Here is a 25,193-nt window from a genome sequence, read left to right as displayed (position 1 = left end):
TTCAATGATGATGAGTCCACGGTTTCCGACGGACGTCGACAGGTCGTGCTAGAGTACATTATGCACTGTGGACAATGATACGTAATAATATCTGCGACGGTTTTGGACGGCCAGGGATACGCGACGGGACCGATGGAGCGCCGCCATTGGTCGTCGGCCCACCACTCCCAGACGACCCTATTGGTCGCGTCCCACGTACGCACCGAAAAACCCATGCACACACACACATACACGCTTACATATGCCGCACGACGAAATGCCGAATGCAAAAACTTGGGTCGCACGTTTTGTGTATATTTAATTTTACTTGGAACTTCACGCGGTCCGTACGCACGTCCAACGAAACGCGTTATTGGTCTCCGCCGCAGTGCACGTTGATCCGTGGTGTGTTGTTCGTGCCGAAGGAGCGACGCGAATGCTTTAAGTCGTGCGGTCAATTTAACCCGGGTGTCCGCGCCGTATTCGCTTTTTAAATTGCCCTTAAACGAAGTTTATTTAATATATATATTCGGCGGCGTGCCGTCCCAATTCAGCCCATCATTCGCTTCAATTGTAGACAATCAACAGAAATTAACGGGCTCAACCCCCTCCACCGCCACGCACTCACGCACAAACACACGGTTGTTGTCGGTGTCAATTAAAAATAATTATATCTAAACAAATTATACACGCGGTCGCGACCGCAAATCGATATCCGTTTTTGCGGATTTTCTTTTTTACTTCAATTTGCTTGATATTTTTTTTTTTTACCGCTTCTATACACAAGTCGTGTAGACCAACCCCTTGACCGTCATGGACGAGGCCGCGTTCGACGAGTCCATGATGTTCAACGAATACCATCAACACCACCAGAAGTCCGGTTCGCCACCCCAACACCAGCACGTCCAACCGCTGTTGGCTTTCCAACAGCCCGCCGACCTGATGGGATACGAAATGTCCGCGCACGCCGACCACATGCAAGACATGCACGGCCACCACCAGCACCATCAACTGCAAGACATGGACATGCACAGACATCACCATCTCCAGGATCACCACCAGGTCCACCAGGACCGGCAGATGCAGATGGGCGAAGATCTGTTCCAGTTGCCCGTCGGCGGACCAGTACAGTCGGCGGACGTGGCCAACGGCAACGGACCGAAACACATCAAGTTGGAAATGGACACAAACTTACCGGGGGGAGGCGTACAACCGTCGGGTAAGTTCCTACAAGTGCTCGATGTAGTCAACGGATTTTTGTTTTTCCATTTAAAACCCTTTTTCTTCTGTGTATAGGTTTGCCCGCCGAACAACCGGTGCCCAAAAAGTCCAAATCCAAGAACACCGACAGCAACGGAACTAAAAAAAAAAAGACCAGGTACATTGTAACATACACTATGTGAAATCTAGGGGTACAAATGGTTTAAAGTAGTTGAATCCCATCGGTCGTTCATAGAAATTGACAATAATATGCTGGGTGTTATCTAAATATGTAGGTAAAGATTATTTATTTTTTTTGTATTCGCGCAGGACCACATTCACGTCACATCAGCTGGAAGAATTGGAACGAGCCTTCGAGAGGGCACCGTACCCGGACGTGTTTGCCAGGGAAGAGTTGGCGTTGAATTTAAAACTTAGCGAGTCCCGTGTACAAGTATGGTTTCAAAACAGAAGAGCCAAATGGAGGAAGAGGGAGCCGCCAAGGAAAACCGTTTATCTGACCAATTCGGGTAAGAACAGTAAATAAAAAAAAAACAATGTAATATTAGCCCATTGAAGTTTCCCAAATAACAGAACCAGAATGAATTTAATAAATCATTTTTTTATTTAATTTTATAAGTAACTCAGATCTTTTTAAGTAACCTTTTTCAAATGGAGCTTAAGTTAAGTGTACCAATTTTTTTCAGTTCCCAAACAGACTTACTATTTATAAAGCTCTCGGCAAAACCACTGACTACTTTAACATTTTTAAAGTGATTGTTTATAAACAGAAAACTAGTTAATAAAAATCAGTAGGTAACTAGCTAGCACACGGCTCAAGCCTTGGAGTGTAAGACTATTATAGCTACCCCATGGACCTGTATTCATATTTCACTGATTTTTTGTGAATAATTAAAAAAAGTAAAACTCTATGTAAATTCTGATTATACCAAATACTTTACCAAAAAGATTAAACTTAAAATAACCGACTTAAGGGGAAAATATAGGCAATATTTGTCAAAAAAATTATTATGATGAATTCCAATCGTGTCAACTTATTACAAAATATTTTGTTTTAATATTCAGTTTTGTGGTAAAAAAATAATTTTCATGATTAAGGGGTGCCGGGTAGAACTTCCTAGAGTGCGAGTGATCGAATTTTGATATATTTTTTTAGTTTGAATATTAAAGACTGACTTCCTATTCAGATAATATTATTCGGGACAATATTAAGGTTAAAAAAACAAACAAAATTGTGAAATTCAAACTGAATGAGAAATCAATAAAAATTGTACAAAGAATAAATAATTATGAAAATTCGATTTACACTACAAGAAGTGCATTGGTACGATTACCACCAATTATTGCACTCTGCAGTGGTGCAATTTACAAAATCTTGATGATCAAAGTTCATATAGTTTTAGAAAATTTACCAATTTTCTTATTCAATATTTAATTTTTTTAAGTACTGTATCTTTATTTAGATATTTGTTTACTTATATTGCATTTTTCAAGTAATAGCTTCTATCTAACATTTTTTTTTTTTTTTGTAAAACTAGAATTTTAAAGTCTCATTCCTAATAATTACTATTGTATTACAGTGTTCCCGTCTGGATCGCCGGGTTCTTCGGTAAGCTCGACTTCGTTCACCACTCTGACCACTTTTGGCGGCAACGTATCTCCGTCGCTGGGCACGTGTTCGCCGGTCACGTTGAGCGGATCGGAACCGTGGGGCTACGGGGGTGGTTACGGCGACCTGACGCACCTGAACCTGCTCAACAACAACTCCGTGCCGTTCCCGCCGAACGCGTTCCACAACGGCAACGGATTCGGCGGCGGTCCGTACGCGCCGCAGCCACAAGACAGCCCGGGCCTGCAATTTCCGGTTGGCATGCAGTGTCTCGGCCGGTCGGACCTGATGGGATCGCTGCAAGATCATCAGTCGTCGCCAGACCGCGATTACCCGGGCGGACACCATCAGCTCAACAAGCATGTGGTCGACACCTACGTCATGAACCAGGACATAGCCGGTTTACTGCAGCAGGACGCGGTCGAGTGCGGCGACATGGTCGGTGCCATGGGCTACGAGATCGAACATCAACAACAACAGCCGCAACAACAACAACAGCCACAAACAAGGAGTCAAGACGATTCTCAGGAGTGTCGGGAGGAAGAGTCCGGAGTGATCAAAGTTGAGCCGCCCTTTACGCCACTGCCGCCTTTCATCAACTGACACAGGCGATTTCAGTTTGACACTTACGAGTATCAGACTGAATTCGATTAACACTTTATAGCGTGTCTTTTGTGTTAATACAACGAGCGATTTAATTAGCGCTATAAAATTTATCTATTTTTCTTTGAAAGTCTTAATGCAACCTTTAGGAATTTTAACAAGAATATTTGTTTATTTTAATTTTCCTATTTTTTTTTTTTTTTTTTGCTTTATTACAATTCAATTAACTTAAATCCATCGCTGATAAAAACGTTTTAACTTATAAAAAGATATGGTTTGTTAAAAAGCCAGTGTCTGGCTGGTTACGGACTGCCAATGTGATAAGTGCTAATTCATGGAACGCGTTCACACGGTCAGAATTTTTGCTCGCCTCTTCTTCAAGAACTAAAAAAACGCCACTGAACCTGATTGATTTAATATGATTAAAAAATGTTTTTTGTTAAAAATGTTCCAAAAACGTTACTTTTGGTCGAAACACCTAACCAAAAGAGTTTAGTTAACAATAACGCAAGATTTTTAATTTGTACATGATATTAAAAACCTTTAAACGTCCCGACTTATTAAAATACGTCTATAAATAAATGGCAAATATAATCTGGAACTCAACCCTGATAAGACTAGGTAAAATAATTTAAGTATGAAGCATTCGATATTCTATTTAAAAAAACTAGTCGTTCAAAAATGACGAATACACGTTTAATTTGTCACGCCCAATAATTTTATTATAAATGTTTTTAATAGCAATAATTAATGTATTATAATTAGTGATTATTATCCATTGAAATAAAATTATTATGAAGACATAACGTAGGTATGTATAAAATAATATTATTAATAATTATTATTCTAAGTAACATAACATGTAAGTTTGTATTTTCTTAAATTACTTATTATAAATGCCTCATTCTAGTTATATATATCCTCTCTAGTTATATATATATATATATTTTTTTTTTTATTAATTTATTAGTTTTTTATTTAATTTTTTTTTTTTTTTGTACTTTACCTATAGTATAATATTTTGTATTAGGTATAACAAAATTACGTAACTCTTCCATTTAATTTAATATTATGTAAATTTGTGTGTAAAAACGCATGTCGGTTATACTTATAAACGGTATAACCTACTAACTGGGCAACGTGATTACCTATACGCAGTTTACCCCACATGCGTTCTAGTTTGTGCCTTATTAAACTATTATTAGTACTATTACTATTATCTTTATTATTTTTAAGTAATACCGTGTACGTGTATTTTAACGTTTATATTATAATATTGTGTACAGTCAGTGTGTTTTAATTTTTAAGCAAATGGACACTTTTTCGAAAATTATAAAATCTATAACAATATCGTAGTCGTGCTTTAAATAATACATAAACAAACTATATACTTACCTATATATCAACTTGATGGTTAAACTTTAACTATTAAAATTAATAGAAACACTAATGCACTATCGAGGGCGTATGTTAAGTGTGCGCAGTACAATATTGTTTTGAGTGAATTAAACGTGTCTCAATAGACGCAATTTTTTGAAAAACAGAGCAGTTTTATCTTAACAATTGTACATCTATATGCAAACTCGGAATTTAGGTATTCGCATTTTAAAATGGGGCTTATGCGGGTTGGCCAGAGCTATTCAATATTTATTTATCCTTAAAAGTAACTCGACTTGGTGATCAACGAAGCGCCTTGAAATGTATTATTGTTGTTGTACTAATTTGAACGCGTTTTTGGTTATTAGTAAAAGACACGAACAGTTCTGGACTTATCTACGCAAAAAGCCTACGTGCGTAAACAATTTATGCAATCATTGCAATATTCCCATGGGTTTTCCTTAGTTGCAAAAAAAAAAAACCAAACGCCTACCGTTATTCTGATTAAACTTGACAGTGTTTTCGAGTGATTTGTCTATTCCGATTTATGTGTTATTACATTTGTGTAGCTAGGTACTAACATCATTATTTCGAGTATTGTACATAGGTGTACACGATTAATTATCATTTATCAATGTACAAATGAACGGGCGCCGCAGTCCAACGATTACAAACGTTTTAGTTTTGATAATACCAGACTGTCTGACACCTGAAGTGCTTTATCTTGCGGCCAGGTGAATCGAACGCCTCAATAATATTCAAAAAGATAATTACAGCAGTAGGTATTCACACCACAATCTAGAAACTACGAAAATTGTAGGAGTGCATTATTATCCGTCCCGCCCGCGCTTAATGTGGCCGTCAGTGTTCGCGGTTTTTTTTTTAAATAGTTTTACTCAATTTTTATAAAATGATCAAACACATATTAATAGTAATCGGATTAATACATGGATTCAGAGGTAAGTGTTAATTGTATAATATTAAGCTCAACATTTATCTACGATACAAGACTCGAACGGCTCATTAAACTTACAAAATCTCAACAACCTGATAATATTCTCATCAAACATGTTAATGTTTCAATAAGTATCCCGCAAAAAACGTATTACTTATGGTTGAATGCAGTTTGATACTTAAATTTTTTTTTTCAAATTGACAATGGCAAATATTTTTTATCAGAACATTCAATTTTCAATTTTTCAAATTAAAGAAGTAAAAACACCCAATTGAATGTAGCAGCATATCTGGCGCCGAAACCAAAGTAGACAACAGGAAACTATAGAAATCAAATGTTTGAGTTATTTTGTTTTATAAATTGGTACGTAGTTGTTCATAAAGTATGTACGGAAGTAAACTTTAAATATTTAGGTAGATTTATTATTTGAAATAAGGGGCACTGGTAACTTAAAATACCCGTTATTAAATTTGTTTACCAAAATATAATCCTAAACATTACCTTTAATTTTATAAAACACAGTTATAATTTGTTTTATTCATGTATCTTTATCTTGAAGCTATAAATCTAAAATCACCATTTTCTCGCACCATTAGTATGCTATTAAATCCGAATGAAAAATGTAACTCAATTTGATACATCTAGATGTTCCGGTTTTCCGAAATATTTCCGGACATTCCCATTACTACTAAGTATTATTATTTATAATCCGTGGTATTAACAATGATCCCTATTGTTAAAAATATCGTACTATTATTATTGCGTAAATTAGCTCATAGTTGTAATTTCCTATTATTTGTAATATTATGTATTAAACATTTGTTATATTTTACCTATTCCGTCAATAAAAAATAGATAAAAAAAATGGAAAAACGTGTTGCCTATAACGATTAATATGCACGCACGTGAAAGCACTACAAATAAACCTTGTGTTAAACCAATAATAAATAATTTCGAAACTTTATTGTACATACGATAACCGGATAACCAACTATGTTAATAAGCTTAAACAGTCGAGTTAATTAGTTATAGTTAAATATTTTTTACTCAACTATCGTAGTTTCTTTAGAGTTAGACTAAGAACATTGTTTACAACTGACAATTCGCCTGAAAACAAAAACTATATCATAAAATATATAACAACGTCTTGCATATATAAGTGGACGAAATACTGATTAAGCCCACTTTTTTAAATTTTAAAAAAGAAAAAAATACAGTAAAAATTATAGTTAATACACAATACAAGGGACACAATACATTTTTAGTGGAATAACTAAATAAATAGTTGAGCTAACTTTGTATTTTTTTTCTTGTTTATTTATAAATTTAAAAGTGATAAAGTTCACAAAATTTGTATTGAAATTTCAACAGATAAACAAGTATGTTCAATGAATGTTGAACTTTAAATTGTAATTAAAATATTATTTTTACAGATTGTAATTTATAAATTATGTTTATAATAAAATTATTATCAGTTTTGCGCACAAACCTTTTGACTAAAAAATCCCTTTTCAGCAAATAATTGTTTTTGTTGGCCAAATTTTCATCGTACCTGCCACAATTCCGTCGATTTTGACCTCCGATTGCGTAATTTTTGTAATGTGGAATGGTAGACGAACTTTATGTCTTCTGTCTCGACGGCTCGATGGTTCAAACGAATTTTCTGCAATATTAGGTACTGATAAATGTTAATCTTAGAAGTCCTTATAATTACATATTTTTAGGATTATACCGACAATTCTAAAGCAGTCTAATCTTGACTATTAAACATTATTACTATAATATACTGACTAGAACAACCGTTATTTTACAAGAAGATACATTTATTAGAAGAAGATAAAGGACTTTGTTTGAAAGTACTGAGTAGTATCCAGAATAGTATCATGGTTTTCGTTACATATAATTTTTTGTATGTAAAGCTTTTTTTACATACAAGACATGAAAGTTTTTGGTAAAGTTGCATGTATTCAAGCAATTGTATATGTCAGTACATAATTTACACCTCATACTTGAACCCATCATCCATGATAACTATTTTGATGGCTTAATCCACTTCTTTATCAATAGGTTGAATGTTGAGGAAGGTTCCACTTCATATTAGAAAAAAAAACATAAAAACTAATATATATTTTATTTAAAAATATTACTCGCCTTATTATTATTTTCCGAAGAAACTCAAAAACGACTCCAAAGCACCTATAGTTTTGAAATTAGCACATCTTAATTGTTTTTTTCAGCAAAATTATTTTGCGCCCCCTCCCCCAATCTCTATCTACACAAATGATCATATCCTTAGTTAGTTAAAGTGGAACGCTCCACAGTTAATAGTAACAATTTAGTCGTTACGATTCGTTTGGTTTTTACAGATTCAAACGGAAATCCAGTACCAAACCCGTTGGACAAAGCGGCTATTCAATATACTAGTCAGGTAAGTCAAACAAACACACATTCGAGTGTTACTTAATGATTGTTTCTCGAAAAGGCGGTCGTGCTAAGGAGTCGTTCGGAAACAGAATATTCGTGCTGCGGGACGCTGATCGATCCGAGTTGGGTGTTGACGTCGGCCAGCTGTGTGCCAAAGTGAGAATGGAACCGATAACCGACCACGGATTAGGTATTAATAAAAAAAAAATGATGGCTTTCAGGGCCGTCGACGACCTCTACGTAACGTCCCAAAACCATTTGAATCCAGAGGAAGTTGTTAGCGAACATGCCGTCCGGTCGGTGCAGCAACCTACAACACCCAACAGCATAGCGTTGATCCAGGTAAAATAAATGTATTACAATGTTTTTTTAATTGGATTCTTACTTTATTTATTTTTCCTTCTAAAAATGTTTTCATACAGATAACGCCTGCGGTCAAAACTGATGACCTCTCGAGAAACGTGCCGGCCGTCGAATTAGCGTCAGAAACGGATTACTCGCTCAGAAAAAGCTGCAGCAACGGCTATTTCGGCGTAAGCACACTTTTTTTATTGATATCGTTAGTGGAGTGTGTGTATGAACTATTGACCCGACCGTTTAAATAAAGGCGCTCATATTACTGTGTACAATTCACCTATAACTCAACTGAAGCCTTGCTATGTTACTCGTGTTGTCAACCTACGTACTTGTTCTATGATTCACCGTGAACCCGTCAACACGAATCTGTAAATAAAATCCGAAATGAGGTAAAAGTTAATTTCATAAAAATTCAATATTACCTTCTATGTGGAGCTAAGAAAGTATTGGTGATATAAGTATTGGTTATTTGTTTTTAGTACTCTATTTTACTAGTTCTGTACCTTGACCTATCCACGATAACTTTTTAACCACTGGGCCGATTTCTTTATGTAACGATCGATTTTCGACGTACTCAATTCGACTAAATGTTATGACTCGATTCAACGAAGTTGAAAGCCGCAATAGTTTTTAAGTTATCGGTTTCAATCATGCGGCTCAACTGTTTACTTCAATAGAAATTAATTGTTCGCCTAATCTGGTGAGCAAAGGTTGGCGTTGATAAAATATTATACTTTTTAATTTCGATAAGGAGCTTCTCGGGTGTTTTTTTACAATGTGTATTTAGTTTTATATTTTCGTTCCGGGCTCACGATATTTCATAAGCCGCTGAATCGATTTTTTCATACATCAAGTTTATAGATGACGGAAATAGTGTACCTAAAAGGTACTTTTAAGTTAAACAATTTAGAACAAATCACCGCCTCCTCATCAAAATCGAGAAAAACAGCCAAAAAATGTACATATTTTTCAACTTATAACTTAAAGCAACAAGTTTTTTTTAAGTAGTTCCAAACTTGTATGGGATATTCTACAGATATCGTATCTAACAAACGGAGCGCCCGTGACCTAGTGTCGAACTAGCGACAGAGAGCGCTAACACACTGTCGCGCGCCTTACTCTTCGGTCACTCCTCATCAACAACAACATACCTAATAAAAAATAATTTTTTGGAACCAAAATAATCTAAAAATATAATACATTCAAAGTATGGTTTGCTTATAAAAAAAAAACTGTTGTGTATTAACTATTATGTCGTAATGGTTGATTGCGACAAAAATGTAATGACAAATTGTAATAGAGATCAAACCTGATCCTACCCTAGTAATAAAATTTTAATTTTTTACAGAATGTTGACTTAACAATGATTTTCCGTTGATACTTCTGATTTTTTTTTAATTTATACAGAATGATCAATTTAACATAAAACACAAAAATAATAGTAATTTAGTTACTATTATTATTTTTTTTTTTTTACAATACTTCAATTATTAATAAATTTTCTAATCGATCAGTCAAAATATTCAATACATTACTCTATACTTAATAATTAAACAGAATACATGCGTACCATTTATTTTAAAATAGTTTAAAATGTAAACACTGTTTATATAGAGGAAAACTTAAAAAACTAAATAAAACCATTTAATGTTTATTAAATTATTTATCTATACTTATACCTATCAAATAGTTTCACTACGAAACGTATAATTAAAAGTGAATTTATCACAAGACTTGTGACCTCACCGTCGCCCAGTGTGTGTCATGGGCCTGTCCTAAAGGAAGAACAAATGGGGCAACTGGCAAGTCTGAGGCAGTGTCCTAGAATTAAAAATTAGATACTACTTAAGGGACGCCAATGTTAAAATAATGACAAGAAGATTTGGGGTAAATTTAGTTTAGGAGAGTTGACAAATATTGGTTAGATGTTCTAAGTTAATTATTCATTAAAATTGATAATGCAGCATTATTGTGTGTAAGACCGAATATAACATATTAATTTATCGCAAAATTTAAGCCCAATATTGGTTTTAGGACGAAGACGGTGCACCAATTTATTGCAACAGTAAGCTGACCGAATTATTCTCCCGTCAAAATGGATCTACAATGACTATCAGCGTCGCTGAGTATAAAAATTGGATAATATTAGTGATACACAACTCATATGAAAACAACTCCAATTTCGCAACATCACAAGTGCAAGTAATAGAATCCAATAGTGCAACATCAGACTCCTATGGATCAAACTCAACAGATATTGAAATACCACAATCCGACGACCCAACGTCAGCAGACACCTACGGAAGCCAAACTAAAGACGCCGAACAACAAGAATCCCCGAAATCAGACGAGCCTAAAGACCCTACACCTTTAGCACCTGCTACACCTTCAGAAATAAAACAGAGCACAGACAACGAACCAACAGATTCCCCAGACCCGACGTCAGCCGAGCCTAAAGAACCTACAACCTTAGCACCGGCTACACCTGCAGAAATAAAACAGACCACAGACACCGATTTTCCAGAAACCCCAGATCCGACGTCAGCCGAGCCTAAAGAACCAACAACCTTGGCACCCGCTACAACTGCAGAAATAAAACAGACCACAGACGCCGAATTTACAGAATCCCCAGATCCGACGTCAGCCGAGCCTAAAGAACCAACAACCTTGGCACCCGCTACAACTGCAGAAATAAAACAGACCACAGACGCCGAATTTACAGAATCCCCAGATCCGACGTCAGCCGAGCCTAAAGAACCAACAACCTTGGCACCCGCTACAACTGCAGAAATAAAACAGACCACAGACGCCGAATTTACAGAATCCCCAGATCCGACGTCAGCCGAGCCTAAAGAACCAACAACCTTGGCACCCGCTACAACTGCAGAAATAAAACAGACCACAGACGCCGAATTTACAGAATCCCCAGATCCGACGTCAGCCGAGCCTAAAGAACCAACAACCTTGGCACCCGCTACAACTGCAGAAATAAAACAGACCACAGACACCGATTTTCCAGAAACCCCAGATCCGACGTCAGCCGAGCCTAAAGAACCAACAACCTTGGCACCCGCTACAACTGCAGAAATAAAACAGACCACAGACACCGAATTTACAGAATCCCCAGATCCGACGTCAGCCGAGCCTAAAGAACCAACAACCTTGGCACCCGCTACAACTGCAGAAATAAAACAGACCACAGACGCCGAATTTACAGAATCCCCAGATCCGACGTCAGCCGAGCCTAAAGAACCAACAACCTTGGCACCCGCTACAACTGCAGAAATAAAACAGACCACAGACACCGAATTTACAGAATCCCCAGATCCGACGTCAGCCGAGCCTAAAGAACCAACAACCTTGGCACCCGCTACAACTGCAGAAATAAAACAGACCACAGACGCCGAATTTACAGAATCCCCAGATCCGACGTCAGCCGAGCCTAAAGAACCAACAACCTTAGCACCCGCTACACCTGCAGAAATAAAACAGACCACAGACACCGAATATACAGAATTCCCTGACCCAACAACAGACAAACCTAAAGAACCTACAACCTTAGCACCCGCTACAGCTGCAGACGAAACCGAATACACCGAGGTAGGCCCATCTAATACAACAACAACCAAAGAACAAAGTAGTACTAATGCACCAATAGACCAGACGATAGAGACCGAGGTGTGGTTCGATCCAACAAGTCATCCAGCTCAGACGACGCCCCCCGCGGAAACAGAACAACCAGAGGTCACAGGCACAACAAAGGACACGTTGTCGACGCAAACTTTAGAAACTGAACAACCGGTTGAGCCGAAAACATCTACAACGACGTCCACTACGAGACAGCCATCGACGTACGAGACCGAAGACTCCGAGGCGACCACAGATCAAGAAATCTCGACACCGCCGACCGAACATACGACCGAACCCGGGCCATCCGTAGCAACCGAAGACCCATATGAGCCCTCTGCCCTTCCACATCCGATAACGCAAGAGCCGACCGCCCCTACTTCCGCCACCACGACAAAACCCACAACCGCCTCACCTAGGACGGAACCACCCCCCGCGACAACGAAAAACCCTACAACAGCGGCAACGTCGCCGCCGCCCGAAAAAATCACCACTCCGCGGCACGAACACGATCCGGATGTAAAGAAAAACGACGCTTCTCAAACCAACTTACTGTCGACCTTAACGGTACTCGCGTGTTCTCTACTGATTACAGTCGGCTTGTAATATTGTTATGTACGAGGGGAACGCCAGATATAAAAAACACGTTACATTTAAATAGCGAACATATGCCTTGAAAAACCAAACCCGCGGTTCACAAATTACACATGATCCAAATGACGACCCCCCCCCCCCCCCGGAAGAATCAATCTCCTGCCAGAAAACTTACCAAGATTAATGATTGGGAAATCTGTTGATGTTTATAAATTATAACGCACATGTCTTGGTAAAGGGGTATTTAATTAGGTACTCGGTTTCACAAGGAATTGATTTAGACGTTCTAAGGCTATAATAAAACTCATAGATTTATTCCTTCACGTTATTATAGTTACGCTCCGCTTCCTTTTTAATCGTGTATATCTTATAATTTAAATCTAATTTAATCCAAAACCTATAGTTAAAAGTTTAAAAATGTATTATACTTTTAAATTGTTTTATTTGAACTATTGTTTATTGTTTTATTTAAACTATTACTACCTATCATTTACAGTCATATTACTTTTGGTGAATATGTTTTTGTTGATCATTATTGAATATTTCTATATAAATAAACTATTAACATTTTTTTTTTGTATTTTGCTAACTTCAAAACAAAAATTTGCTACGTACTACACACTAAAGACAAAAACAATACTAATAACAATTTTAATACCTACATTATTTGTTTACTTAAATTGCTTGAGATAGCAAATATTTTGAAATTTTAAAACACATTTTATGTAAAAAATGATTTTATTTTTAAAAACTATCTGTAATTATTCATACCACTCATTCCTATAAAATTAATTAATAGGATTAAATTTAATCTTAACTAAACTTAGGAGTTAGGTTATTATATTATAAATTCAATATTGTAAATATATTAAAAAATTATTAAGCTTAGTTCATTTTTTTCTAACATTATAAAAAATGAATCATAAAAAACTTGCATGGACTTGCATATTCAATGACTTTTAAAATGTAAAAAAATTTAACATTTTTAAATAGGTGTGCAAAATTAAATCTCCTATAACAATTTATTTTCAACAATACAATTCAAAATAATGTGACGAGTATGTTAAACAAATAATACACAAGAATAATTGTATTAATTAATTAACTTTTAGACCGCCAATCTATAAATTCATCAAAATCACTATCATCGGATTCTTCTTCTTCGATCGAATCGTTATTAATTTCTATATTATCCATATTTTCAGTTACTTGGGCAATTTGGTCTCTTTTTTTCTCCAACTCGATAACTCTGCAACATTAAACAACAGCTTAACTCATTTAGTTTTAAAACATAAAAGTACCTTCTTCTTTTCCACTACTTTTCTTTACCCATTTGTAATAGATTTCTTAAGTTCAACTAAAAAACTTACTTTTCCCCATATTATAATATAATATTTATTTTAACTAATTATTTATTTAGCAATACAAAAAAGTTTAAATAAAAAATATATTAAACAATAAAAAATAAAAATTATAATCTGCATTAATTTCCCCTCCAAAAATAGACATACACATTAAAAGACTTTTTTTAATGTTTCTATTTTCCCTAAATGAAAATAAAAATTTAAAAAAAAGCCAGCTTAAAATTATATCTATTGCAAAAACACCATTTTATTGAAAAATATCTGTTGGCTGTCAAGTAAAAAAACTTTTTTATCAATTACAGAATCATTTTTAAATTAATTAGAACTTACTTTGACCAATGTTTAATCTGTTCGTCGATTTCTTCTACTTGTCTTCCATATGTTGTTTCGTCTTCGTTATCAGCCATAATTTGTTCAGACAATAAATTCTCTTCTTTCATTTCTTTTTGAAACTTAATAAATTCTTCATCAATTGAACTAACATACTCTTCTTTTCGAATCTACAAAAAATATAAAATACATTTTGGTTGAAATATATCATTTTTAAAAAAATCTCACTTTAGCATCCAACATTGGGTCGTCAAAAAATCCTTTAGGAAGTTCTCCTTTATCAATATTTAATTCGTCATTGTCTACTGTTTCTTCTTCCATTTTCTCTACATTTGGTTCAACTATTTTTAGCGTTTTTTTAGTGGGACTCTCGAAAAAATCACTAGGAATATTTGAATCTTGTTTAGGTTTTGCATTTTTCAATATACCTAGAAAAAAAGTAATATTAAAATCTATCTAAGTTAAATAGTTAAATAATGTATTTATGCCTTTAATTTTCTTTGGTGGTGTTGGGGTTTCTTGTACGGGAAATGTTCGTTTTAAACTTTTGATCGGTTCCCCCAATCGTTCAGTTACTTTGGATGATTCTGGCTTTCGTTTAGTAATGTTTTCTTTGTGAACTTTTGATTTTATATGATCGCTCCACAACGAATCATCTTTAATATTCAACTTACAAACAACGCAGGACAATTGACCATTGTTACTATACGTTCACATATAAGGTTATGGAATTTATTTAAAACAAGTATATTTTATTAAGCAGAAAGTCTTTTTTGTTGATAAACATTTTAGAAAAGTTTTTACTACAAACAATACAATTTAAAACTAAACATAATTAATACAAACTGTTAAAATATAGATTATAATATTTTATAACCTATATTTTAACATTTTTTATCGACTATGTTTAGTTTTATATTGTATGTAATATGTTTGATATCAAGCATTCTATCTATTGATATGTTTTGTCTCAATAATTTTTAACTATTATATTTACCTTAAATAATAATTATTAGAACATTAAATTTGGTAGTTTTAGCCTGCTAAATAAATTAATATATGATGACGATTATAAGGTTGTCAATAATATATAACACCTATATGATGACAGTATGTATTTTGTAAAATAAAAAAAGGATATTTTGCCAGAGGCGAATCAATTTTTTTCTTTACTCTTTGCGTTTGTAACTTCTGCTTGAGCATCAATAGTCGTAACTCGTTTTGAGATATTTGTTTCTTTTTTGCTGCACTCATTGACGCCATTTCGTGTGCGATATTAAATGATTTGTAAACTTAAAAATAATTGTTATGCAAGTCATATGTTTATTAACAACTTGTCAAAGCATTTTCACTTAAAACGTTTAATTACTAAATAATGAATTCCTAATAATCTAAACAAGTAACAACTATTGTTAGGAGTTTGTCGGTAAACGGGTAAAGCAAAACAAAATTACTATCAAAAACTTAAAATTATTGATAACACGTTATCAAATTGTTATCATCTTAAAAATAATGTAAATTGTTATTATCGTGTGCCATATCATCGAAAAATAGAAAAGTAATTTTATTTCATTTTTCATATTTTTGGAAATTGCTTTAAAATGGCAAGTATTTATGCTGAGAGAAAACCAAGCGATCGAGCCAAGTAAAACATCTGAATTAACTTAGTAAATATTTCAATATTATATTGTTTATTTTTTAGATGGATTTGTATTTATCCTGCATATATAAACAACAAGAAAACTTTAGCCGAAGGACGTGTGATCCCAAAGAAGTTTGCAGTAGAGAATCCGACTTACCAAGAAATCCTCGAAGTAGTTAAAGCCACTGGCTTTAATGCCGAAGTGGAAAACAAACAGTATTCGCGGGAATGTAGCAAAGAATGGGCGTTTAGGGGTCGCATACGACTTCAGCTTAAAAATGATGACGGAACACCTTTTAACGAAACATTCCCTACACGTAAGCTTCTCTTTTCCAAATCAGCTTCTTAAAATTAGAACAATAATTCCTAATTCGTTTCTTTAGTGGTAAAGTATCATAGCAGATAGTTAGAAAATGTCTATCCATTAATATTAAATTTATACAACCAAACTGAAGTACAATCAGTAGCACATATAGTGGAGGGATTTTGAATACGAAACTTCTTATTCAATTTACTTCCTAAGTTCAAAAATAATTGAAAAATTTGTAGTTTAAAAAAATAATACCTGATATTTTTTTTTATAAATTTTAGCTTTAGAAACAATTTACTAGAGAAATTTGAGTCTTGATTCTAATAAGCAAAATTAGTTCAAAAAGTATATACATTTAAATTATAATATTATTATTCCATAAGCGAATTTTTAAAACTTTTTTTCTTTAAAATGTCTGTATATAAATTAAGATAATACATTTTGTTAAGCTAAATAAACTTTTTTAATTCCATAATGAGTACTCAATATTTTCGAGTATAAATAAAACTAATTCAATTAACCCATTAATGCCGGAGTTTTTTTTTAATAATTGATGGAATTAAAAAAAGAAAAAAAGAAAATGTGTACTTAAAAATTAGAAAAAATTGGATGTTGCCATATGGCAACGCTAGGCGCTAATGGGTTAAAACAACAAACTGTTATATTCTTAAAATAAATGATAAATATTTTATTGAACTATAATACAATATAGGTATAATGAATTATATATACCTAGAGGCCTCCTTTGAGCCCCTTTAGATTTTTTTTCATTTTTTCACAACTGAGTAAAATATTTTTTTTTAATTGACTTTATAACTCATGACTCACTTTTGTGCTACTTAATATTATCCGATTCCTTAAACGCGCTTAATATTAAAAAAGGTTTTCTATTTTAATTGAAATTCATTATTTTATTGAACGTATTTTATTATTATTGTAACAATTTCTACTAACTTTCAATTCGTATTTTATATTCTCTTTTAATCGCAGTATTATTTATGTGCTAATAATTCTTCTATTATATAAATGAATATAATATCTTCTTTACATTTTATTTAATGTTATCTCTATTGTTTTTTATTATAATACATTAAGTTATTATTTCCACATTTAAAATTTTGTTCCAGAAGACAAAAAATGTATATTTATATATATCTGTGGCTTGGGTCTAAGAGGGTCAATCTCACTTTTTGCAACTTTCAGAAAATGAGCTTTTATTTAGCTTTGAAGTTCTTATTTTCTATTAGGCATATGTTAATTATTTTACCAAACTCTTCATAAGTAATTCATTTTTTGGCCTCAGAGTGTGATTTTTTCACAATATATAAAGAATGTTTCAATTTTTGCAGTTAGCGGACTAACTCGTTTATGCCCAAAATTCACATTGGCTCTTTTAGACCCAAGCCACAGGTATATATATGTTGATTTTAAACCTGTATGCCGTGTCATGGTCAAATATTTAATCCAATTAAATATGTCTTTTTAGCCACAAAATAAAAACAAACAACCTTTTTATTGTTGCCTAAAAAATATTGTTCTAATAGGTGTAAGTATAATGAAACACTGTGGAGTACAAATTCCAAAACTGAAAAGTCGGGTTACAAAAGCTAGTGGACCGGAGCAAAACCAATCCAAAAATGAAGCCGGTGGAAGCAAAAAAAAAAAGGGTCGCAAGTGATCGTATGGTCTTACTACAATAAAATAATTATAAAAATTTAAGCAAATTTGTTTTAATAAAAATTGTATGCATTGTAAATTTTGTTTAAAAAAAAATACAATTATTTTAAGTTTCTATTTTATTTTGTCAAATGACAAGTACATATTATTTTAATACACAAATGTAATTAATTACATAACAGACAGTATGAATGGTTGAGACATTTTTATAAATAAACAATAGGCTCAGTGAAGTTCAAACCACTAATAACGATTGAGGATTTTAAATATTAAATATTAGTCTAAATTACAAACTGTCCAAATAAGCTGTACTGGCTACATCACCGTAACCACCTAATGATAATTTGCTACTGGCTACTTTGCTGGCGGCTTTCTTTACGTCTTCAACACTGACTTTTTCAACAGCAGACACTAATTTTTCAAGGGGAAGCACATTTCCACTGACGGATGCTTGGTAAGTAATATGTTGCAAAAATTGAGAACCGTTCTCTGAAGTTGAAACGAGTGAATATAATAGTTGTTTCTTGGCTCTAGCCACTTCTGCGTCAGTAATTGTTGGGGATTTTAAACTCTGTACAGCAGCATTTAGTGCTTTGCTAGAATCTTTACCGCTGTATGCTAACACAAAGCCCAAAACGCCAGAATCTGAGTAATTAAGGTTTATCGCAGATACAGCAAAGTTGCCAGATACGCCAGCTTTTAAGATACTTTGCTCTAATACTCCTTGACCGTTATTCCATTTTACAGATGATCCTTTGCCCAACAGATATTCAAGCACAGCAAACGCAGCACTTTGAGAGTCTCCATACTTGATACCCTCGCCAAGAACAGCTAAATAAGTAGTATTTAAATCTTTTGCTTTCCTAACGTCACCACCGTAGTATTTAGCTTTGGCCACATTGCGATCTTGACTTTTGGGTAAATTTAAGTCTTCAGACACACGAGCTAGTGTATCTAAATCCACTCCTATACTTGAAATTATTGCATTGTCAGTGGTAAAGTTCTTCTTGACGTAGTATAGTAGATGTTCGGAACCCAATTTTTTTATGTTATACTTAGGCAAAATTACTGAGTTACCGAGAGTGTCTCTGTAAGCAGCCTTATGTGCGAAGTCCAGAGCTCTTAATTCTGGTGGCGTAAACGATAAATTATATTCCACACGGTTTTGGTTGTCAGTCAACTCCCATGGCCTGAACGTTTGTTGTGAAATAGACTCAATATAGTATTTCAGACCTTCGATGAGATTGTCCTTGTGGGCCTCAATAGTGTAAGTGATGGTTTCACGATCAGAACTAACATAGTAGTTGGCACCCAAATGACCCAAGTTACGCAAAATTGCAAACGTAGTTGACGAAGAAGTAGAAAGTCCTGCGTTACTACGTATTAGGTTTGAAATACCTGCGTTTTCAGGATCTTCATAACGCGAACCGGCCAGGAATGTGACTGAAATGCGACCGATTTTGGTAGGATAAGAGGGAGCAGCCACAACCAAAGTGTTGTTTGGTAACTTTTTGGTTTGAATTTCTGGTCCCTTGACGGATAGCGCCGCCGTTTTTGTGGCGTAACAGCGTTTTGCAATGCTGTTGAGAACTGGAGTCTTCAAAGTTGACATAGCCATTGTAGTAAAAACAAATTTAGTTACTTATTCACAAAAATCGGACAACGTTCTACTGCGGGTGATAAAAAAACGTTTTGGCACTTCAGGTTCACAAAAACCTTGCATTAGGAGGACGAACTGTAAGTGAAAAATCCAAGACTTACAAACAGCTGCGCTGATAATCAAAAATCGTATATGCTCGTTTATAATATCTTTGAAATGGTAAATCTGTTATCAGCTATTTTGAAAAACCAATATTATTACTCTGAAGAAAACCGACCGGCGATGGGTGATAAGATAAATTTCGTTGTTAATTATAATTATTATTATATTATTTATTATTGTTAATAGGTATTAACTATATAATAAGTAATAACATATGTCAGTTTAGTAATAAAATAGATTTTGTACACATTTTGTATTACTAAATATATGATAATAATTAATATTCTATATTGCGGTGACAGCCGCGTAAATCGTGATACTGGTGTAAAAAATGAATTTGGATAAAATGCAATAATAACATATTATTTATTATCACTATGCGCACTTTTCTTTCAAGTTTTAACATAGTTATATATTGATGAGATAACCGATCGTTGAATTATTAAAAACGCCTGTAATAACTCAGTTATTAGCATGCCTTTACAAGCAGTAAATGTACGTTAAAATGTCAAAAGACGACCTTGATGTTCTTTGTATTTTAAAAACTAGAATTTCTTCGACCTATACTTTACTGGAAAGCCGTCATGTGTGGTATATTTTGTTCGTTTGTTAAGGGACCAGACGTGTGCAATGAGGTAAATGTAATTGTATAATTATAATTTGATAATTGAATAATGCATTTGTATTTGTATGCAGTTTAATAAATGTAGGTCAGCATTGCAAAAGAGAGGACCTGATGTGTACTCAACACATGAAATTGTTGTCAATAATTACACGGGTCAATTTTCTGGTAACACGTTATGGATTCAAGGAGAGTGTCCGACCAAACAGCCGTATATAGATAACAAAGGTAACATACTATTATGGAATGGCGATGTTTACAAGTGGAATTTACCCGTAAGTCAATTTTTTGTTGATTTTTTAAATCTTTTTATTTATTGATTAGAAATTATTTTCGATTAGATAAATGCCAGTATTAAAGACAGCGACACTAAAATTATATCAGACTTTCTGTGTAATGGAGGCAATATGGAATTACTTGTTACTTCTATACGAGGACCTTATTCTATTATTTACTATGACTGTGAACAGCAAGTTTTGTGGGTGGGAAGAGACCCGATTGGACGCATTAGCTTATTATGGAACATCGAAGCAAATAAAATAGTGATTACATCTGTTGCTCACAAAGATATGGCCAACTTAGAAGAAGTTCCTGCAATTGGGTTATTCAAATTTGATTTGAACTCATGCAATCTTAAAAGTATTAACGGCTGATATTATACTCCCAATATATTTCACATTATCTTTTTATATTACAGAACCTCAACTATTGCCATGGTCCCATATACGTCATGACTGTGATTTCAATATTACAAATGAATTAGAATTCTTTAAACACATAGATATTCAAATTTCAGACCCGGAAGATTTTATCCTGTGTTCTAATTCTCAATTAGAAATGTCGGACTTACTATTGGATCAAGAGTTAAATACAAATGTCAATCATCTAATACATTTTTTATCACAATCGGTTGAGAAAAGAACAACCATAGTGCCAAAAGCTTGTAAAATGTGTGAATTCAAATGTGATCACGCCAAAATAGCAATTTTATTTTCGGGGGGTATCGATTCAGCCATACTAGCTTTACTAGCATCAAATTTTGTAGAATTTGATGAACCAATTGATTTGTTAAACGTTTCTTTTGAAAAACCAACAGACTTGGGTAATTATAATTGTCCAGATAGACAAACATGTTTAAACACATTGGAAGAATTGAAAAAGCTCTGTCCTACCCGATGTTGGAACCTAATAGAAGTATGTGTTAAACTTGATATGTATATCATAGTTATTTGCTAGCATAAATGTTGTACATTCTGTATTTAGTTAAATATTTCATATTCAGAGCTGAAGCAAAAACGATTAGAGACAATCCGGCATCTTATTTATCCATTAAAAACAATTTTGGATGATAGTCTTGGCTGTTCATTATGGTTTGCATCCCGAGGGATTGGCATTTGCAAAGGAAAATCATATAAAACACCTGCCAGAGTATGTAATTATGATTTTTAACTCAAAATACCTTCTCAGTTTCACAATGAAGCTAAAAATATTAAAAAACTAGATTTTTTTCTTTGCAGATAAATTGTAAATATAAAAAAAATAAAAATTGTTAAGTAGATATCCATTCTAATTTATAAAATATTCTTACGACTTATGTTTTATATTGCATAAAAACCAGGTGTTGTTATCTGGAATGGGTGCCGACGAGCTTTTGGGCGGTTATACAAGATACCGTAAAATCCTACAAAGACAAGGCTGGAAACAATTAGGTGAAGAATTTGAAAAAGATTTCTTGAAATTGCCGTCGCGCAATCTTGGTCGTGACAATCGTGTCTGCTGTGATCACGGTCGTCAACTACGTACACCATTTTTGGAAGAGGATCTAGTAGAGTTTATTAGAGGTCTAATGCCGTGGCAAAGGTAAAACAAATGTTCCCTTACCACTAATAAACAAAGTGAAATTATTTACGCTGTGTTGAATTTTAGATGTTGGCCTAAGGATCCATACCAGAATAATTTTGGTGAAAAGTTGTTATTGAGATTAGCGGCTTTTAAATTAGGACTAGTAAAAACAGCATTCCTTCCTAAGAGAGCAATGCAATTTGGTTCCAGAATTGCAAATAATAAAGAAAACGGAAATGACATAAGCGATAGGTTATAAATAAGACTTATTATTACAGTTATTACATTTAATTAATTATTAAATATATTTTAATACTTTAATATCCTTATTTCTGTATGCATATTTTTAATACTTTATTTTGTTTTTAATTAATGATAGAGACTATTGATGTATTTTCTATAAAATAAAAATTAATTTAAGGATTTTTAGACTTCAAAAGTTCATCGACTGACCACTGACTTACTACAGTTGCTCTGTGAAAAGCTACTTTATCGTATGGACGAAGTTCTTTTACTGTAAATATTTGAAATTTATTTATACCTATAGCTTTACCTGTACACCTGTAAGATAATATGAGAATTTTAGTATTAGGATAGATAATTATTTTTTATTTACATTAATGAAACCTTACAAAACTAATTTTCCTTGAGCGATGGCTTGTAATTTCCTATCTATTTCATAAAATACGCATACTATTGCGCATCCTGCTTGTTGGCCACGCAAACAAATCATTTTCTCACATTCTGTTTTCCCAGTTTTTATGGAACTCAAAATACCTAACATATTAACAAATTTAATTAAAATCACTTAATCGTTCTTAAATGTAATATCTATTAAAATATGACTTTATTAAAAAAAATGTGCAGTTATCAATTTTCTTTGTTTTGTAAATTAATTATTAATACTGAACAAATTTGTATTAGTACGCAATTAATCTTTTTTTTTAATTATTATCTTACCGTACACTTGGTATATTATGTCTGTGGCTGGTAAGAAAGACAATCTTCTGCTCCAGTGTGAAATTTGTTCAACGTTTCCAATCAAAAGTTTCATATCAGAAACACCATTGGGATTCTATGAAATTTTACTAAGTATACAGTCGTGTATTTTAAAAATACTTTAGTGTCATAATAATAAGTAAAATATTTTTATAAATTAAATTTAAAAAAAAATAATATAATATAGGTATTTGTTTACATTAAATGTTGTAACATTGCTGGTAGTTGTTATTTCACTTATCCTTATTGCACTGGAATTTGTTGGGCTAAACATAAAATCAAAATCATAAATATTTTTTATTAGTTTATACTCAATTAGTAATGATAAATTATGGTTTTTTAGTAAATAATATGTATTGAAAATATCAATTTAAAAGTATTGACATATTAAAATAATATTCACTTTTCAAAGTTATTTATAGATTTTGATAGTACAACAAAATATATTATTATACCAAATAACAAAAACATAATACAGTTCCAAGTTATAGTTTAAGCTTATTCCGTTTAAAATATAAGTAAATCAACGTAATAATCTTAAATACTAAATCATTGATTTAATTTATATATTAAGCTATACCTGACGCATGTATTTGATCAATTTTTTTTTTTTAAGCAACAAAAACTAGTAGTAAATTTAACATACTAACTTTGAAAGTGTTTTATATTAAAAGGAACGTTATTAACTACTAAATATTATATAAAGTTATCTGTTAAAATGTACACATCCATTTATAATATATAATAATAATAGTTTTTGTAATATTTTGTTGCATATTTACATTATATATAATTATCATAAATAAGTACATAATATATAGGTATAGTAGAAAGCTTTGATATCCTTGGTTTTATTATGATATATCAGTTTTTTTTTAATTTTTCGATATCATATCAACATATACTTCGAAAACTGTGAAATAACATTTCAATTATCAAACCTACCTAGTACCTACATTTAAATTTCTTCCAAGCAAATTAACAAATGAAGTGTAGAATTTAGGAGTATAGGTCGAAAACATATTTATTTGATCAAACATGCTCTACGTCAAAAAAGCATAATAATGTAAATCTTAAAACAAAAATAATTTTTAAATAAATGACACAACTTACGATTTATTAGTTTTGTCATTAGTTAAAATCAAATTACGTGTGTATGGATGAGGAATGTTATTTTGACGATTAGACTGTTTAGAATTCATACTTTATTACTTAAAAATATTTGCGTTCATAAAAGTAAAATTTCGTCAACTGATATTAACACAAGTGAAAAATAAGGGCAATCCTGCCAGTTTTTTAAAAAAAATTCAAATCGATACATTAAAATATAGACATAAATAGACCACTGGCATAATATTTAATACGGTAACTGTTGTAACAAATACATAATTGATATAGGTTTGCGTTTTGAATACAGTTTGCAAAATGGTATATGGCGTGGTCCGCCATTATGGTAAGCATATTATATGCTTGTTAAAAATATCCATCAGTATCGCAGTGGCGGCCATTTTGTCCGTTTTATAATCAAAATATTATTTTCGTAAATTTCTACCAATATTAAGTACCTAATTTACCGATGTTTTATTGTTTAGTTGTATGAAATTCAGACATTTTCTTTTTGGAAAACCTCTAAATCAATCGCAATAATCGCCTAATTTACATAGATCAACATAGATCCAACTTTTTGCTTCTTAAAACTTTAAAATGCAATAATAAGATATTAATTGTAATGTTAAGTATAAATATTTGTTTTTTTCCTTTTGATAAGTTTTTATCATGTTCGGGAGATAAACATTTCAAACCTGCTGAATGATACTTACAAAATTATTCCAAATGTAGTAAGTAAACTAAACTTGAATTTGGATGTCAGATTTGGTTTAGATTTTGAGATTTTGTTGT

At 32.9% G+C, this 25,193-nt stretch overlaps 7 protein-coding genes across 24 annotated transcripts; 4 read left to right on the top strand and 3 right to left on the bottom strand.

The window, feature by feature from the left end:
• Positions 1–256: 256 nt before the first annotated feature.
• Positions 257–3,540, top strand: LOC126834431 (homeobox protein orthopedia B-like). Its single transcript, XM_050566342.1, has 4 exons — positions 257–1,198; positions 1,276–1,357; positions 1,510–1,709; positions 2,781–3,540. Exons 1-4 carry the CDS (start codon positions 793–795, stop codon positions 3,410–3,412), a joined length of 1,320 nt encoding a protein of 439 aa, XP_050422299.1. The 5' UTR covers positions 257–792; the 3' UTR covers positions 3,413–3,540.
• A 1,897-nt stretch (positions 3,541–5,437) lies between these two features.
• LOC126834591 (proteoglycan 4-like) lies at positions 5,438–13,318 on the top strand. 18 transcript variants are annotated; one of them, XM_050566628.1, is made up of 8 exons: positions 7,322–7,419; positions 8,111–8,172; positions 8,227–8,324; positions 8,390–8,510; positions 8,591–8,701; positions 10,560–11,686; positions 11,786–11,884; positions 11,984–13,318. In XM_050566628.1, exons 1-8 carry the CDS (start codon positions 7,344–7,346, stop codon positions 12,756–12,758), a joined length of 2,469 nt encoding a protein of 822 aa, XP_050422585.1. In that variant the 5' UTR covers positions 7,322–7,343; the 3' UTR covers positions 12,759–13,318. The 18 variants fall into 18 exon arrangements, with proteins under 18 accessions (XP_050422577.1, XP_050422594.1, XP_050422590.1 ...); XM_050566637.1 differs by having other exon boundaries at positions 7,316–7,419; positions 10,560–10,993; positions 11,489–13,318; XM_050566633.1 differs by having other exon boundaries at positions 7,320–7,419; positions 10,560–11,092; positions 11,489–13,318.
• Positions 13,319–13,659: 341 nt separating this feature from the next.
• Positions 13,660–15,889, bottom strand: LOC126834874 (zinc finger protein 830). The gene is made up of 5 exons (XM_050567077.1): positions 15,582–15,889; positions 14,929–15,149; positions 14,669–14,868; positions 14,441–14,610; positions 13,660–13,995 (listed from the first exon to the last, which is right to left on the bottom strand). The coding sequence occupies exons 1-5, from the start codon at positions 15,701–15,703 to the stop codon at positions 13,848–13,850; spliced, it is 861 nt and encodes a 286-aa protein (XP_050423034.1). The 5' UTR covers positions 15,704–15,889; the 3' UTR covers positions 13,660–13,847.
• Positions 15,890–15,960: 71 nt separating this feature from the next.
• LOC126834877 (signal recognition particle 19 kDa protein) lies at positions 15,961–18,191 on the top strand. Its single transcript, XM_050567081.1, has 3 exons — positions 15,961–16,085; positions 16,143–16,399; positions 17,937–18,191. The coding sequence occupies exons 1-3, from the start codon at positions 16,042–16,044 to the stop codon at positions 18,068–18,070; spliced, it is 435 nt and encodes a 144-aa protein (XP_050423038.1). The 5' UTR covers positions 15,961–16,041; the 3' UTR covers positions 18,071–18,191.
• Positions 17,887–19,813, bottom strand: LOC126834873 (cytochrome b-c1 complex subunit 2, mitochondrial). The gene has a single exon (XM_050567075.1). The coding sequence runs from the start codon at positions 19,685–19,687 to the stop codon at positions 18,356–18,358; it is 1,332 nt and encodes a 443-aa protein (XP_050423032.1). The 5' UTR covers positions 19,688–19,813; the 3' UTR covers positions 17,887–18,355.
• Positions 19,814–20,010: 197 nt separating this feature from the next.
• On the top strand, positions 20,011–23,438 carry LOC126834871 (asparagine synthetase domain-containing protein CG17486). The gene is made up of 7 exons (XM_050567073.1): positions 20,011–20,466; positions 20,528–20,728; positions 20,795–21,092; positions 21,151–21,647; positions 21,717–21,881; positions 22,072–22,313; positions 22,380–23,438. The coding sequence occupies exons 1-7, from the start codon at positions 20,416–20,418 to the stop codon at positions 22,552–22,554; spliced, it is 1,629 nt and encodes a 542-aa protein (XP_050423030.1). The 5' UTR covers positions 20,011–20,415; the 3' UTR covers positions 22,555–23,438.
• On the bottom strand, positions 20,217–24,992 carry LOC126834876 (uncharacterized). Its single transcript, XM_050567080.1, has 5 exons — positions 24,408–24,992; positions 23,494–23,560; positions 23,256–23,370; positions 22,928–23,072; positions 20,217–22,856 (listed from the first exon to the last, which is right to left on the bottom strand). Exons 1-5 carry the CDS (start codon positions 24,494–24,496, stop codon positions 22,712–22,714), a joined length of 561 nt encoding a protein of 186 aa, XP_050423037.1. The 5' UTR covers positions 24,497–24,992; the 3' UTR covers positions 20,217–22,711.
• Between the last annotated feature and the right edge of the window lie 201 nt (positions 24,993–25,193).

This window comes from Adelges cooleyi, unplaced genomic scaffold, assembly GCF_023614345.1.
Source record: "Adelges cooleyi isolate 19-005CV unplaced genomic scaffold, UGA_ACOO_1.1 ACOO_flye_CR_arks_rails_tigmint_CR_PRNA_21, whole genome shotgun sequence".
In the NCBI taxonomy this organism is placed as follows: Eukaryota; Metazoa; Arthropoda; class Insecta; order Hemiptera; family Adelgidae; genus Adelges; species Adelges cooleyi.
This window is presented reverse-complemented; position numbering and strand designations above follow the sequence as displayed.